Source organism: Scyliorhinus torazame, chromosome 2, assembly GCF_047496885.1.
Source record: "Scyliorhinus torazame isolate Kashiwa2021f chromosome 2, sScyTor2.1, whole genome shotgun sequence".
Lineage (NCBI taxonomy): Eukaryota > Metazoa > Chordata > Chondrichthyes > Carcharhiniformes > Scyliorhinidae > Scyliorhinus > Scyliorhinus torazame.
The window spans coordinates 372,678,751-372,696,914 of NC_092708.1; the positions used below are offsets into that span (position 1 = coordinate 372,678,751).

At 46.7% G+C, this 18,164-nt stretch overlaps 1 protein-coding gene across 4 annotated transcripts in view; it reads right to left on the minus strand.

Moving 5' to 3' along the window:
* LOC140404466 (coiled-coil domain-containing protein 85C-like) overlaps positions 1 to 18,164 on the minus strand; it is a 274,572-nt gene that overhangs the window by 25,303 nt on the left and 231,105 nt on the right. Inside the window, exons 3-4 of one of the 4 annotated variants that reach the window (XM_072493061.1) lie at positions 9,950 to 10,009; positions 7,450 to 7,560 (exon numbers count right to left, since the gene is read on the minus strand). In XM_072493061.1, the coding sequence (XP_072349162.1) occupies positions 7,450 to 7,560; positions 9,950 to 10,009 (171 nt within the window). Of the gene's footprint in view, positions 1 to 7,449; positions 7,564 to 9,949; positions 10,010 to 18,164 lie in introns of all 4 variants that reach the window. The other 3 variants (XM_072493051.1, XM_072493080.1, XM_072493071.1) reach the window with 3 other exon arrangements.

Consider the following 18,164-nt stretch of genomic DNA (forward strand, 5'->3'; position numbering starts at 1 on the left):
CTTTTGTTGATAACACTCCTGTGAAGCACTCTGGGATGTTTGACAAATTCTTTTATTAAGGGGCAATTTAACAAGGCCAATCCACCTATCCTGCATTTCTTTGGGTTGTGGGGGTGAGACCCACACTGCCACGGGGAGAATGTGCAAACTCCACATGGGACAGTGACCCGGGTCCGGGATCGAACCCGGGTCCTCGGCGCCGTGAGGCAGCAGTGCTAACCACTGCGCCACTGTGCCGCCGGGATGTTAACGATGTTAAAGGTCCTGGTTACATGCAGGCTGTGTTTGCTTAGGAATAAAACGCATGTAAACAGTCCTGGCACACTATTCCACCTGCCTAAGTGTGGCAGAACAGAGTCTGTATTTGTCCTTGTCCAAATCTTGGTGTCAGGGGCATTTGCATGACTGGGGTTTTCCACCCATGCCTGTAGAGGTGTCCCAATCCACCTTTCCAAAACACAGTTATGCCTTGCTATCCATCTGGAGTTTCAAAGAATGAATGAGAGGTAATGTCATCGAAACATATAAAATGCTCAGTGGGCTTGACAGGATAGAACCGACACCCTCTTTCCTCTGGCAGGAAAGCCTAGAACTAGGAGTCACTAGGGGTTGGCCATTTAGGGCTAAGATGAGGAGGAGGTTCTTCATTCATAGGGTTGTGATCTTTGAAATTCGCCCCTTCAGAGAGCAGTAGACATTTAGTCATTCAATGTACTGCATCAATCAGTTTTTGGACATTAAGACAACCAAGGAACAGGGGGATATGGCAGAAAAGCAGATCTGAGATTGTAGATCAGCCATGATCTTAGTGAGTAGCAATGCAGGCTCAAGGGATGAAGGGCGGCCTACCCCTTTTCCAACTTCTAATGCTCTACTGTTCAGCTGAGGAGTTTCTTGTCCAAAAGGTCCAAATGGGTTATGCAAATGGGTTTTTTAAAGTCTTAATTTCCCATAGGAAGCCGAGTCCACTTTAGGATTTGAAACTTCAAAGATTCAACATGGACTGATGAGTGGATTCCATTAGCATCAGTGGTCAAAGTCATAGGAGGAGGAATTTCCTGGCTGTGAACCTGGTTCCGTGGAGCCTTGGCTCGGCCCTTTAAATTTCAGTTGGACGTTCACGGGTATGTCTCCTTTCTTAACCCCCGCCCGCCCCCCCCCCACCCCCCCAAATATGCCCTACCTGATTGGCGGGGAGGATGAGGGAGGCGGGATGCGGGTGAAGATAGAAGGCACACCCATGAACTTCCAACTGAAATTTAAAGGGCAGGACCAAGGCCCCACAGAACCAGGTTCACACCGTATTGGTTCCCCCTTTCCCCCATCCCACAGCCCTGGGCAGGATGGAAGTTCCTCCCTACACAGGAATTCCCTAAAATTTCATCTCCAAAAATTTGGATTTGCATCGTTCTTAAAAGGGAAGGGCTGAAAATAGGAAAGTAATTTGGATATGTGCTCCAAATAGCTGGAGACTGAAATGCTATTTCATTAAAATGTTTTGTATCAGGGCAGCACGGTAGCGCAGTAGTTAGCACTGCTGCCTCACGGCGCCAAGGTCCCAGGTTCGATCCCGGCTCTGGATCACTGTCCGTGTGCAGTTTGCACATTCTCCCCGACTTTGCGTGGGTTTCGCCCCCACAACCCAAAGATCTGCAGGCTAGGTGGATTGAACACGCTAAATTGCCCCTTAATTGAAAAAAATGAATTGGGTACTCTAAATTTTTTTTTTTTTAAATGTTGTGTGTCTGGAACATTGGAGGAAATTGTGGCACACATGTCGAAATTGCATGGCAGTTCATGTTAGTGACCAATCTTGACCATGCCAAAATGGGAAGACTCTAGACCAAAGTCTTACGCTTATTCATAATGGGGAAGCAAAACCTAGAGGACAATATCTCCTGCGGGTCGTTCTTGTGCACCTCTTTGATAGGGATGGGTTTGGGAACTTAACCTTTGCCTTTCCTTTTATCGAGGAAAGGTTCGTGCTGTGTGCTGAGAATTCAATGAGGGTAAGAGATATCTTACTGAAGACATTGCATGTAACTGGAGCAAGAAGTAAGATTGGGGCTGGTTTAGCACAGGGCTAAATCGCTGGCTTTGAAAGCAGACCAAGGCAGGCCAGCAGCATGGTTCAATTCCCATACTGGCCTCCCCGAACAGGCGCCGGAATTTGGCGACTCGGGGCTTTTCACAGTAACTTCATTTGAAGCCTACCTGTGACAATAAGCGATTTTCATTTTCAAGGTGGGACTTGCCAATCTAGTTGCAATTGTATTTTCGCCTCCTATTCGTACAGACGCTGGCAATGAGAAATCACTTGTTCATTATCCTTGGAGGAAACTAGTCTCCAAGCTAATCAGGAGACCCTCCGAGCACGTCCATGCATAGCATCAAGAAGTGTAGCCAAAGGCTGAAGATTGCCCAACAATCTATCGATTGCCATCGATAAAATGGTTTCATGGCTTTGTGTCTACAGTGGCTCAGGACACTTGCAAGATCTACTCTAGAGAGTTTAGCATGAAGCTTAGGCTGACAGTCCCAATGCAGTACTGAGGGGGTGCTTACACGGGTGGGGGCCACATGCGGCCCATCTGGGTTATGAGTGCAGCCCACGGGATATTCTGTTGGCCGTTGCCCATGCGCAGGGTCACCACATTTTGTTGATTTCCTTCTGTGTATTTTTTTCCCTACCGGTATGACTGAGGGTGACACACACATAAAGCAAGGGCAAGCGAAGTGCGGTGCGTGCTGATTGCTAACAACATTGAAGCATTTTCTATAACTCATTATGAAATATTTGACAGGCATTAAGTGTACTTAATCTGATTCGTGGGGTCATGATTAGTGAACAAGCCCAATTTCAATCTTGCAGCCCGCTGAGATGAAGGTGGGGCACTCGCGCGGCCCACTCTCTGGCCTAGGTTGCCCATCACTGGCTTACACCATCGAATGTCAGACTGTAAACTGAGACCCTGTCTGAGCCCCTCAGAGGATGTGAAAGGGATTTTGAAGAGGAGCAACGGCCAACATCACTAGAACAGATGATCTGGTCATCAAGACATTGCTGGAAGCTGGCCGGGTACAAAATGGCTGTTGCACTTTGCTGTTGCATCAGAGCAATTCATTAGTTGTAAGGAGCTTTGGGACGCCCCGAGGCTGCGAAAAGGCACCATATAAATGCAAGTCCTTCTATTACAAAATGCAATCACAACATTTAAAGGATTTTAACATCAAATCAATTTCAGAAGCTGGTGATTGTAGCACCAGCTCTTCAATCAAGGTAGTTACAGGTTTGAATCCCAGGGAGACGTATTATTCATTTCAATCTCCCTAATGCAGCGAGGATGAGTTAACAGTCTTTGGACGATAGGCACGATGGGAGAACGCATGAAAGCAGAGCATCTGAAAGTGATTTTTGTTTTAAACACGCTCTACAGAGAGCTCACTGTACAAAGGCAAATGACAGGCTTGCTCCAGATTCCAATATTTTTCAACTAAATCCCCCTGAGCCACATCCAGTGTGTTGCTGCTTCTAGATCCCAGCTGGCATCTATCACACTGGATTTTGCTGCCAATTATACAAAAAGCAATGCGTTTACCTCCACGTATACCAGCCTTAAATGAATATGAATGGTCTAATTTAGACAAATAACCTTGCGGTTATCAGAGATTCACAGAGCCATGTGTCATTATTCATGCCACTGTTGAGCCACACAGGTCATTAGTGATGAAACTGTGTCTGTACGAGTGCAATTAGGTTCAGAATAATGCTGTGCTTGATAGGATTATGTATTTCTCATTGCAATCGTGCGTAAAGGACACAGCTTAATGAGTCCAGACTGGCAGAAAAACAATTGAAATCCTTGCCGTGAGAGCTCTGCTCCTCAAATTATCCACTTGGCTGAAGATTTGGTCGGAGATTCATTCGCATTCTCTCTGATTTTGTCCCTTTCATGTTTCATCAGCTGCAATAATCTTTTAATACACACAAAACCTTTCAGGTTGTTTTCACCAGCATGGGACTAGAGGGGGCGTTAGCTCATCCAACCCTCTTTTTGCAGATTTCAGTTTGCGTTACTATTTCATTACTGTAGCTTCTTTGTGCTGTGCCTTTTACACGTGATACACTGGATTTACAGCATTTAAACAGGCCAATCGGCCCAACACCTCTCGAGGAGTCTCCTCCATTCGGTCCGGCTCACCTGATCAGCACATGGCCCTATTCCTTTCCCGTGCTCATTTCTGTAGCTTCCCCTTCAATGCATCTATGCTCGTCAACACAACTGCCCATTGCGGTAGCGAGTTCTAACCACAGTCTAGGAAAAAAAGGTTTTTCCTGAATTCCCCTTTGGAATCCGTGGTGACTATCGAATATTTATGACCCCTCTAGGGCAGCACGATGGCGCAGTGGTTAGCACTGCTGCCTCACGTCACTGAGGACCCGGGTTCGATCCCAGCCCCGGGTCACTGTCTGTGGAGTTTACACACTCTCCCAGTGTCTGCGTGGGTCTCGCCCTCACAACCCAAAAAGATGTGCAGGATACGTGGATTGACCACACTAAATTGCTCTTTAATTGGAAAAACAAAATAATTGTATGCTCTAAATTTATGTTTTAAAAAATTTATGATCCCTCCACAACAACCCTACTGATCCCTTTTATAATCTTATAGGTATCGGCCTCTGTCCCAGTGTGTAGTGGTGATCATGCGTCGACAGTCCCAGTGTGTAATGGTGATTAGTACACATTCTGTCCCAGTGAGTAATGGCGATCACACTCACACAGTCCCAGTGTGTAATAGTGATCACACACACACTGCCCTAGTGTATAATGGTGATCGCGCACACTGTTCCAGTGTATAATAGTGATCGCACTGTGATGAATGTACAAATTGTTAGATATTACATTTCATATTTGGGGCAGTGATTTGATTTAGAAACCCTGGTATCAAATACATATGGGCAGTGTCTACTAACTCTGAAATTAAGATGTCGTAAAAGGTGAGGTAATTATTATTTTAACCATTTACTTGTTTACAGAGAGATTGTTAATGGAACATTGTTTAGATTGCAGAAGATTCCCTGGGGTGCTGGGGATAATTTGTGGGATGGTGTTTAGTCCTTGCTAAATAGGCCATGGGACATCTTTGTGGTATATAGATTATGTAATTAATTGGAGGAGCTAGGTCTGTCTGCACTTTTGCAGTCTGTTTTAAGATTTTAAGTTGAACAGCAGTTTGCCATAGGATTTGAGTCTGACAGGACAGAAGGGTTTCCAGGTTGTTCCTGAAATTGTCTCTCTCTCCAGAGGTCTGCACAGATAAGCAAGTAACCCTGATTGCTAACTGTATTTATGAGTGAATTTTGAACTACATTGGGTTGCTTGGTTGGAATATTTATAGTGAAGGTGTAGGGCATAAGTTAAAGCTTTTCCTTTTATTTTAAGAACAGTTTAATTCAATTGTAAAACCATTCTTTTGATGTTAATGTGGTTAATTATGAAGTTAAATGAAAGTTTGTTTAACATAAAAGATACTTGTTGGTCATAGCCATCACTCCTGGCGTGGGGTATTCTTTCCTCAGTTATACAAATTGAAAATTGTTTCAAGTTTCTCGTCAGGTATCCTAACAACACACACTATCCTAGTGTGTAACGGTGACCACATACACACAATCCCAGTGTGTAATGGTTATCACACACATTGTCCCAATGTGTAATGGTGATCACACACACTCACTTTCCCAGAGGCGGTGACATAGTGGTATTGTCACTGGACTAGTAATCCAGAGACCCATGATAATAATCTGGTCACCTGGGTTTGAATCTCACCATGGCAGGACTTTGTACTCAATAAAATATCTGGAATTACAAGTCTAATTATGACCATGAAACCATTGTCGATTGTTGTAAAAACCTATATGGTTCACTAATGTCCATTAGGAGACCCCCACCCCCCCACCCCACGCACACACATAATCTGTCCACCATCTACAAGGCACGAGTCAGGAATGAAATGGAATAGTCTTCACTTGCCTGAATGTGTGCAGCTCCATCAACGCACAAGCTCAACACAATCCAGGACGAAGCAGCCCGCTTGATTGCTCCTCCTTCCACAAACATTCAAACCCTCCACCACCGACGAACAGTGGCAGCCGTGTGCACCATCTACAAGATGCACTGCAGTAACTCACCAAGGTTCCTTAGGAAGCACCTTCCAAACCCACAGCTGCTATGATCTAGAAAGACAAGAGCAGCAGATACCTGGGAACCCCACCACCTGGAAGTTACGCTCCAAGTCACTCACCACCCTGACTTAGAAATATATCGCTGTTCCTTCACTGTCTCTGGGGCAATATCCTGGAACTCCCTCCCAAACAGCAGTGGGGGGCAGCACTGTCGCACAGTGGGTTAGCCCTTCTGCCTCACAGCGCCGAGGTCCCAGGTTCGATCCCGGCTCTGGGTCACTGTCCGTGTGGAGTTTGCACATTCTCCCAGTGTTTGGGTGGGTTTCGCCCCACAACCCAAAGATGTGCAGCGTGGGTGGATTGGCCACGCTAAATTGTCCCTTAATTGGAAAAAATGAATTGGGGATTCTAAATTTATTTTTTAAAACAGACAAACATCCAGCAGAGGGCGTACCCACACCTCAGGGACTGCAGCGGTTCAAGATGGCAATTCACCACCATCTTCTGAAGGGTAACTAGGGATGCATAAGGGTAACAGCAATAAATGCTGGCGTAACCAGCGACGGCCACATCCTGTAAATTATTTTTTTTTAAACCCACTGTCCCAGCGTGTAATGGTGATCACACACACACTGTCCCAGTGTGTAATGGTGATCACACACACACTGTCCCAGCGTGTAATGGTGATCACAAACACACTGTCCCAGTGTGTAATGTTGATCACACACAGACACTGTTCCCAGTGTGTAATGGTGATCACACACACACTGTCCCAGTGTGTAATGGTGATCACACACACACTGTCCCAGTGTGTAATGGTGATCACACACACACTGTCCCAGTGTGTAATGGTGATCACACACACACTGTCCCAGTGTGTAATGGTGATCACACACACACTGTCCCAGTGTGTAATGGTGATCACACACACACTGTCCCAGTGTGTAATGGTGATCACACACATTGTCCCAGTGTGTAATGGTGATCACGCACACACTGTCCCAGTGTGTAATGGTGATCACACACACACTGTCCCAGTGTGTAATGGTGATCACACACACACTGTCCCAGTGTGTAATGGTGATCACACACACACTGTCCCAGTGTGTAATGGTGATCACACGCACACACACTGTCCCACTCTGGTGGCTGAGCTAGGCGTTGGTGATTGGCGTGGAGCAATAATGGATGTTTCTTAACAGACCTGCGTGTGCAGCAAAGTGTTTCGGTTATTCAATGGCAATCCCTGCCTGAGCAATACTCACATTTTGCGTAGGTTCCTGAAATGGTGGCGGCAGCGGTGATGAATGTGAAGAATCTGACTTGTGCGTCGCCGGGTAAGTCTTGCGGCCAACCTTCAAGTCCCCAGTGCTTGACTGCTTTAAGAGAAATGGATAGTCTTTATTAAGGAGGTCAGGCTTCCCATACTTTTCTAATAACTCTAGACTGTGCTTTTAGCTCCTTTACACTAATTCAACAAGGTTTCCCCTTCATCAGGAGCAGTATTGTCGCAGTAGATACATAAGGGATATCCACAATCATTGGGAACACAAAACAAAAACATAAAATGTGGGAAATCCGCAGCAGGTCCATTAGCGTGTAAAACAGAGGAGACAGACGTAGATCTTGAGTAAATAGCTCAATCCAGAGCCAATAGGCAGCCCGGCGGTGCAGTGATTAGCACTGCTGCCTCACGTTGCCGAGGACCCGGTTCGATCCCAGCCCCAGGCACTGTCCGTGTGGAGTTTGCACATTCTCCTCGTGTCTGCATGGGTCTCACCCCCACACCCCAAAGATATGCAGGGTAGGTGGATTGGCCACGCTAATTTGCCTCTTAATTGGGAAAAAGCATTGGGTACTTGAAATTTATTTTAAAAATCTAGAGCCAAAACATTAACCCTTTCTTTCTCCATTGCAGGTGCGGAAGGGTTTGCAGTGTATTTCCACTATTTTCTGGCTGTCACTGAAAAGTAATTGAGGATGTGCATTTATATAGTGCTTGTTTGAACCTCAGGATATCCAACAACAACTTATATTTATACAGCACCGTTAACATAAAACGCCCCAACGTGCTTCACAGAGCGTTATGAAATAAAACATGACACCAAACAGCTTTGCAGCCAAAGTACGACTGAAATGTCAGAGACAAGAGGTCGATGCATTTGTATTGAATTGAAAATCTGCACCAAAGCCAATATTGAGTGAGGTCCATGTGAGATTGGTCCCAGAACTACCTCACCCCAGTGGTTAGGAATACAAAATGGACCCTCCACACACACACACATCAGATTTAGGGCTGGGGACAAAATCTATAACTTTAATCCAAGACAATAAAAACTCAATATGCTATGACTGAAACCCAAGGATCAACATGATCATGGAGTGCAGAACTCTGAGAATGGAATCCGTCTAACTGTTGGTGGTTCTATTTTGTTGTCTGCACCCTACTAGCAAAGGTTATCAAGCAGGCTTGCCAGTTGAATGAATTGCTGCCCATAGTTCCGGGCACGATTATCTGCAGCATAATAGCCAAGCATGTGTATTTTATTGAGATGAAAGACGGGGACATAATGAGCAGGCAGAGACAGCAAGGTGGGCCCTTTGAAATGGGCGGCTGTCTTTGGTAGCAGGGGAGATGGAAAAAAGAGCAAGAGGAGGCCAATCGGCCCCTCAAACTTGTTCTGCTCTTCAACTAACCCTGCTGCCTTGTGCTGTTTGACATTTCATGGCAACAGCCTCACACACAATGCTTCGCTGCATTTTGACCAGATTAATGATGTTGAGAAGCAGCCTTTTATTGGCAGGAAACACCCGTCAGCCACTTTTTGCTGAGTGATAACGGTGTTGCCACTTCAACACCGAAAGTAAAGATATTCAGCGGACTTCTCCGTCGGCGGGATCCTCCGCTCTGTCGGCAGCGCACCCGTGGGTTTCCCGACGGCGTGGGGTGGCCGCAGTGGGAAATCCCGTTGGCCGGCTGCCGGAATGGAGGATCCTGCTGCCGGCGGGGGCACAGGAAAAAGGTGCTGGCGGATCGGAGAAGCCTGCCCATTGTTATCAGCACCTTTCCCACATTCAACAATCAAAGTTACAGAAAGGAAAAAAAAAAGGGAAAACCTTGCATTTACTCAGCATCTTTCACCAGCTCAGGACTTCCCAAAGAGCTTTACAGACAATGGTGTACTTTCGAAGAGTAATCGCTGTTGTATTGTAGGAGAGGTGACAGCCAACTGCTGCATAGCAGGATCCCACAAACAGCAGTGTGTTAATGACCACATAACCTGATTGATTGATACCAATTGAGGTATGACTATTGGTCGGGACACTGGGGAAGATCTGCCACTCTTTCTCATGGTGCCCTGGGAATCTTTTATGTCCACCTAAGGGACAGCAGAAGGTTTATTGCTTCATCTAAAAGATGGTACCTCTGATAGTGCAGCACTCTCTCGGTACTGAATTAAAGTGGCAGCGTAGGTTTTCTGTTCAAATCCCTGAACTGGGATTTGAACCAAGGCCAGCAATGCTAGCCCCTGAGCCAATGGCTAATACTGGCCTGGTTTAGCCACTATAGGTCCTCCTGTCTTTTTTTCAGTTATTGTTGTCTGTTGAATACTTCTGTTGACTAATGAGATAATCAGGAGTAATGGCCTGTAGGAACTGCCAGTGTGAGGGAGTTGAATCAACAACATTAAAATGCATCACAGTCTTGTCATAGTCAATGAAGGTTACAGTTAAAACTTGAAAAGGTCAGAACTGCCCCTCCACCTCTGCACGGAGATCTCGGAGCATCAGCTGGTGTCCGACTGACTCATGCAGTCCCGCTGTCTGGAGAGGAAAACAGAACATCAGTCCAGAGTGCCCAAGCTGGAAAGATTTATTCATTAATTCCTATTACAGTACAATTCAACCTCAGTGCTGAAATGGCAATTTGAGCGGAGAGATTGGTAGCAATGGCACATGGTTCGAGAATTCACCTACAATTCTTCGCAGAGTTGGCATCAGTACTTGGTGGCCTACATAAGCTAAACACTCACAGGAATTAAATACAGATGAGCGATGTCAGGGGAAAGGCTCATCTTTAGATCTGTTCCATTTGAAGTAGCTTTGCAACAATAGTTTAGCTGTATGTAATGCATTATTCTGGAAGGCGTGGGGAGGTTGGGGGGGGGGCAGAGAGCTGGAGGCACAGATGATATTTGTCCTACATAACCCCATGGTGATTGTTACCAGTTTGCTACCCATAGATCATTGAACTTACAGTGCAGAAGGTCATTCAGCCCATCGAGACTACACCAGCCCCTGAAAGAGTAACCCAGCTAAGCCCACACCTCCACCCGACCCCGTAAGCCAACAATCCCACCTATATTTTGCACACTACAAGGCAATTTAGCATGACCAATCCACCTAACCTGCATATCTGTGGACTGTTGCCCCGAGGCGGTCGGATAGTCAGCCACAGGTCAGCCAGTGTCACCAGGAAGGCAGCGGCCATCAGCTCAGGGAGTGTCACCAGGAGGGCTGCCACCCAGTGCCGCAAGAAACTCATCGACCTCCACTGGGCTTTGCGGGTGAGTTCGCATCAGCCCCCTGACACCGGTCCTGCCTGCCACCCCTGACGGCCCTACGCGTGGCCCCCCGATGACCCTTCACTTGGCACCTCCACCCCAACCCCCCCTCAGTACAATACCGCGCCCATGCCCCAGCATACCCTGGTACCCATCAGCATACCCCACACGTGCTTAGCAGTGGTGTCCATGTGTCCACGCCTGTCTCCCTGTATGCACCCCCACCCGCACACCACGCAGCATGCAGCTCACGAGCCCCCTTGTGTCCCCACAGGAGAATTTGGCCCACAACTGACGTGAGGGGGCCCAGATGGGTTGGAGGGCGCCGGACATCAGAGTTCTCACCTCCGACGAGGAACAGGCCCTGGATGTTGCCATTTCAACGCCTCATCCCATCCCTACCACTACTTAAACAGCAGCCGGGAGGACCCGTGTCACAATGGTATCCCAACAGTTATAGACTTGTGGGTGGTATTGGGCAAGATTTGGGGGAGCGCAGGGGGTGTTCCTTCATTGGTGGCCCCCTATGCCCATTGAAGGGACCTGTCCCCACAACTCCCTAGGTCATTCTTGCCCCCCTCCCCCCCAAAAAACCTCCAACCCTGCCCTGGCCAGCTTTCCAAGCCTGCAACCCCATCCCAATCTCCACACTTCCCTCATTGGGGCTGAAGAGCTGATGCCCCAGACTTACCTCCAATTCCCATGAGCTCCTCTTCTTCAGGGACTGCTCGCAGTCCCGGCAATTGCCACTACTCAAACCGGCACTGCTGGCACAACACAGTTTCCGGCCATCTAAGGTGGGACTTGCTCCCCAGATGGAGGCGGGCCTTGTCGTCTAAACATTCCTGCCCACAGTTTCTTATGGGCCACACTTGAAACAAATGATTTGTTATTACTCCAACCGACTCAAACATTTAACAATAATTGATGGAGTTGTTGGATGGAGCATGCTTCACCTCCTGTTTAGCAGGAGTTTGGATGGAGCATGCTTCACCTTCTGTTTAGCAGGACATTGGGTCTTGGCTCACTAATTGCTCAAGTTGGCACAGTCACTGCAGAAGGCCCAAACTTCCAAAATACTAATCGTCACCTCTACACTTCCGTCCCGTCAGAACATCACAATCCACCCGTGGGACTATCCTCAGAATAAACTCACACTCAATAGAAAAGGAGAAGGAACCAGGCAAAGGATTCAAATGCACAAATATCATTGATACCCATGTTGCACTCACTCTCCTGTCAATTTTCTTCATAAAGATTTAAGCCACTGGTAGTTCTCAAAAAAGTGTGGGTTCTAAAGCCTATCAGCTACCTTTGAGGTATCACCTTCCTCTACCAGTACCCCTGCCGCTCCCCCCCACCACCGCGGTTGCTCCTGCTCCCCACCTACCACTTTCTTCAGTAACTGAACTACAAACTACAGCTGTTTCTCATCACTGTGACACACGATCCATCTCTCCTGCTCCTCTTAATCCCAGCAGTCGGGATCAGTGTATTCCGTGCTTCAGGGTTGGGACCTTTCCAGCCCAGGACCACTGAAGTGGCCCAGTGGGACCATTCATCTGTGCAGCTGTCAGCCGCTCTCAGATGTGGAGCAGCCACTCCTCCCCCGAGAGCTCCACTCACTGACCTCCCACACGCCTGCTGCAGTCTAAGTACTTGCACAGCTAATAAACTTAGCAATCCCCCGGCGTTTCAGAGTTGGATAATTTCCCTGGCTCGGTACGAACTGCAGTTCAAAATCATTGCAGACTTGACACCTTATTATAACATTGCCTCATTAAGCTTGCATTATCTCCTTTTTTCAATGGTCCAATTACACTGTAATTCAGAAGTATCATCTGAGTGATTCCTTTTTTAAATAGGACCTTTTCCTGAGCAGAGAAGCCGTGTCTCAAAGCTGCTGAATAAAAATGGATTTAACTTTCTCACAGCTACATTATTTTCAGGTCTCTGGAGAAAGAGCAGAACAGCTAATTGGATAGCCTTTTCAAAGGGCACAGGCCTGATGGGCCGAGTGGCCTCCACCTGTTCTGTGCGATTCTATGATTACTCTCACCAGCTAGGGCAGCAAATGCACGCGAAGCACAGGCCTCCAACTGTCCCCAATCCACATACACAAAAACTAAATGGAGCTTTATTCCGCTGCCTCAGGTCTGACTTCAACTTAGCAGTGGTGAGGAAACCTGCTGTCTCACAACCCACGTCAGCTAAACAGGTCACAGTGAAGACCACAATTCCCAGGCTTGAGGTTGTGGTTGGGATTGAGGGTGGGGTTGGGATTTTGGGGAGGCGAGGTGGGGGGGGGGGGGGGGGGGGAGAGTGAAACCACAAGGTGGATGATAGGTCAAACCCGCCACAAAGGAATGTGATTGAAACTCGACGATGGGAAAGGCTCCCACCAATGCTGAAATACTTGTGTGTGCAGTTGTTTACTAAAGTGGTTAACAGCTATGTGAACCTTCCAGGGACATTAACCAGTATGCTATCACAGGAATGAAGCCCACTGGAGATGCAGAACACGCTGCTTGCCAATGTCAAACTGTATGAATCCATCTTCTTCAGCCCTCTGATTACTCTCCATCTCTGCGACAGAATTAACACTGAGCAATGTTACAAACTCTTATAGCATGAAACGTTCTACTTACAAGTAAGGAGAATAACGGCAATACACCAACTAAGTAGCACTAGGCTTCTCACACAGCTGTACTGACTGACGGGAGCTCTCTATCTGCTCAACATATGATTTAATCGGGCCCAAACTGTGTTCAGCCTTCCAGGCAGCTGCCTGGTTACAGTGGCTTAGAAATCCAACAATGTTCCATCCGTTTTACAGGCGTAAAATGATTGCAAAAGTATCAACTATTACGGTACAGACACGGAGGCTTGTGCCTGAAACAAGCAAGGTCCAATCTGTGTTTGCAAATAGATTACCCTTGATCCTTTTGAGGTCCTCTTAGTAAAATCAGGTTGGCCTGACTGCTTCCTGCACCAAGTAAACCTGTTCTATTTACAGTAAGAAGTCTTACAACACCAGGTTAAAGTCCAACAGGTTTGTTTCAAATCACTAGCTTTCGGAGCACTGCTCCTTCCTCAGGTGAATGAAGAGGTGGGTTCCCGAAACATATATATATATATATATAGACAAAGTCAAAGATGCAAGACAATACTTTGAATGCGAGCATTTGTAGGTAATTAAGTCTTTACAATTCCAGAGAGAGGGGTAATCCCAGGTTATAGAGGTGTGAATTGTCTCAAGCCAGGACAGTTGGTAGGATTTCGCAAGCCCAGGCCAGATGGTGGGGGATGAATGTAATGCAACATGAATCCAAGGTCCCTGTTGAGGCCGCACTCGTGTGTGCAGAACTTGGGTATAAATTTCTGCTCGACGATTCTGCGTTGTCTCGCGTCCTGAAGGCCGCCTTGGAGAACGCTTATCTGAAGATCAGAGGCTGAATGCCCTTGACTGCTGACGTGTTCCCTGACTGGAAGGGAACATTCCTGCCTGACGCTTGTGGAAATACTGTTTTATTTACAGGGACCTTTGAAGGGGCCGGTGCAGGCCACCACCAGAAATGAGCCCACGCTAAAGACATTGCACTGTTCGCCCTTACCCTCCCTGCTTGCCATGCTCCCTCGCGTGGTCACTGTCTTCGCCCCGCCCTCTGCCAATCGCCCCCATCCCCTCCCTCCAATCACTCCCTCCACTTCTTCCAATACCCGTGTTGGTGCAGCCGCCAAAAATTCAAATTCTCTTTCGTCAACGAGCAGCCTGGGGACTCCTAGCAGGTACTGGCTGCTCACTGGTTTCATGGAAAGGAGGCCCGAAGCCTAGTATTGAGTGGGGCCTTGGGCCCTTACCCTTTCTCCCTGTGTGCAATTACCTCTGGTCTGAGCCCGTTTCTTTTGAGGGGGGGAAGAAATGAAGCAATGTCACCTCACAGAGGATTAAAAAAAGAAATCAAACAGAGTTAAGCGCAGGAGTAATTTTGCAATAACGTTATGTGGGTGGTGGAATAATAATTTAAAACTCCACAACTGTTTATGTTCAGGCAGAGTGTTCAGAAACACAAACGGTTCAACTATTGACAACTGAGTGTGAATGGGTTTTCATTGGACTTGTGGGATTTAAATATCTCTCTCATTCAGGCAACCTTTAAAGGCTTTTATATAATCTCAATTCAGGTCCCGTTGGGCTTCAAGCCATGAACAAACCAATAATTCAGCACAAATTGGCAGCAAAAATAAAAGGCATACCAGGTGGAGAGAAAGCTTCACCTAATGAGTCACGAGGAGATTGGATACACAGTATCACTGAAATGGTTGTGCTCAGATATCAACATTATCAGATTGATCTACATCATTAACCTAAATCAGTCACGTAAGCTCTTCAGGCAGTTGGTTTTGATCAGTTTGCCAAGAATGTAACTGAAACCCGTTGAAAACCAAATAAATAATCAGAAAACTGCGGAGCGCAGATTTTGCTAAAGCGATAGGATTAGCAACTTGTTGCTCTGAGTTGGAGCACTTGTACACCCCGCCCTGTCCCACACAAAAATATCTCAGTCCACCCTTTGTTGAGATCTGTCGCCACTTATCCTTATAACCTGTGGGTAGCCTGCAATTGAATATTCATGCCGGAACCGTCTGAATTAGGCCGGGTCAAACCGATTCACAAATGTGGTCAAACCTGTCCACCGTGTGGACATTTGGGAGGTGATTTGCGTCTGGGTGGAATCAATCAGTGCGGGGAGCGCCCGCTCGTTGCAAACCCCTCCCGCAATCACGCAGTCCATGCTTCTACGTGTAACCACAATCCTTGCTTGCACGGAGAAGGCACAGTGCTCGTTACCAGTCAGTGTACGTGCGGCGGCAAGGTGGCGCAGTGGTTAGCACTGCTGCCTCACAGTGCTGAGGACCCGGATTCGACCCCGGGTCACTGTCTGTATGGATGTTTGAACATTCTCCCCGTGTCTGCGCGGGTCTCAACACCACCCCCCCACAACCCAAAGTTGTGCAGAGTAGGTAGATTGATCACACTAAATTACCCCTTAATTGGAAAAAGAAATAATTGGATACTAGGTCGGAACAAATAATGGGGATATGTTTCCCCTTCTGCTGTACCATAGCTCATCTCAGTCACTGGAAACATTTTTTTTTAGGTTAGTCTTAACACCTCTATATGAAGTTATTATAAAATCAATAAGTGGAGCTAATAAAGGATCTTTAAAAGGTTCTATATTGGCTCTGGAATAATTTGAATTCTGGGAATCCAGCATCTGTGAACAAAACTCCAGAAAACCAGGTGGTGACGGTTATCAAAAAACAAATGTGATAAGAAAGTTCAGCAGGTCTGGTAGCCTCTGTGGAGAGAGGAATGAGCGATTTAAAGGGGGAAAAGCAGTTTGGGCTCATATGGCGGGGTGTTTCTCAGTGCCTGCAGCGCCGAGAACGGCCCAGCTATCAAACGGGATTTCTCGCGTCCAGAGTCTGGAGCGGCGAGGCCGTACGATCGCGCGCAGTTAAAGTTCCAAGTCCAATGTGAGCCTGCTTCCAAACTCTGAACAAGCTATATTGGACTTAACTCTGTTTCTCTCTCTCTCCACAGATGTTACCAGTCCTGGTGGGTTTTCCCAGCACTTTTTGTTTTTATTTCTGATTTCCAGCCTTCTCAGCGTTTTACTTCTATTTTGGTAAAGGTTAGAACTGCATCCAGTCTTTACCCAATTTTATCTTTTTTTAAATAAATTTAAAGTACTCAGCTGGTGGATCCTGACCCACCCTTGAGGCGGTCAACCCGAATTTGTCGCCCACCTACTAGGCTGGACTTATGAGCCTGTTTGCACATTGGACTCACTGAATTGTTATGCAACAATGTTAATGTGTTTCTCTTTTTGTCATTCCAGGAGTTCTCTTTCGATGTTTGATGATTGCACTTGTTTTGTTTCTGGTTCAACCTCATTGCTATGTTGTACCTGACACCTTCCTATGTATATAGTTTAGCCTCATGTACATGTTGAAGATATTGCACACACATATTCAGCTGCACTCAGTACACACCAATATTTATTACCATAGAGGCACATATTCTTGTGAAAAGGGGGGATGTTTAGCACGGGGCTGGTTTAGCACACTGGGCTAAATCGCTGGCTTTTGAAGCAGGCCAGCAATACGGTTCAATTCCCGTACCAGCCTCTCCGAACAGGCGCCGGAATGTGGCGACGAGGGGCTTTTCACAGTAACTTCATTGAAGCCTACTTGTGACAATAAGCGATTTTCATTTCATTTTTCATGTCATGATATTCATATAAACATATCATGGTGCAAATACACACACACTGATGGACAGATCAACGGACCAATCAACACACACACAACATCACAGCCAATCACCAGTGAGAGCACACGCACTATAAAACGGTGAACACCACAGTTCCCGTTCATTCTACCAGGAGATAGCTCAGAGCACAGAGCTCACAGCGTGCCACTCAGACATACACCATGTGCTGAGTGCCTCTCTAAGATAGTGCAAGGACTGGGTCCACAGGTTAACTGGTAAAGTACGAACCACAGCCAGAAGTATACAGTGGATGTTATCAAGAATAATAAAACAGAGTTGCACCATCTACAACCGTGTTGGTTTGTTTGTATAGCGGAACACCCAACACGACATTAACAACCCTAATTCACATGCACACCCAGCCCAAAGTCCCTCTTACTAACTCTAGTTAGTAAGGGGTACAAGAACTTTGGAAAGTTGGGCGAGTCTGCATTCTATCAATGACTACACTTCAAAATCAGTTTACAAGTTATGAGGCACTTTGTTGTAATTACATAAAGGCAAGTCCTTTTTGTCTATTAATGCTGCTATGTTCCGGGAAAGATTTTAATTGCCAAAAGTATTTTGTGTATAAATTATACAGGTTTGCTTTGTAGAATTTACATTTTTAAACAAATCTAGACTGCGGCTCGGTGGCGCAGTGGTTAGCATGGCTGCCTCAGGGCGCCGAGGACCCGGGTTCGATCCCGGCCCCGGGTCAGTGTCCGTGTGGAGTTTGCACATTCTCCCTGCGTCTGCATGGGTCTCGCCCCACAACCCAAAAAGATGTGCAGGGTAGGTGGATTGGCCATGCTAAATTGCCCCTTAAATGGGAAAAAAAATGAAATGGTGCTTTAAATTATTTTTTAAAATGTAAACAAATCGAGTCAGTTGCACGAGGCATTGATTGCAGTCAGTTGTTGTAGATACATAACGGGCGGGATTTACCAGCTGATAACGGCGTCGACAAAATTCGGTTCCACGCCGGCGCACAGGTTTTCTGGCAAAAGGGGTGCTGTCACGGGCCTCCTCCACTGCCAAAATACACGCAGCGGGGTCGTCAGTAAATCCCAATATATATTTATATATATTAAAT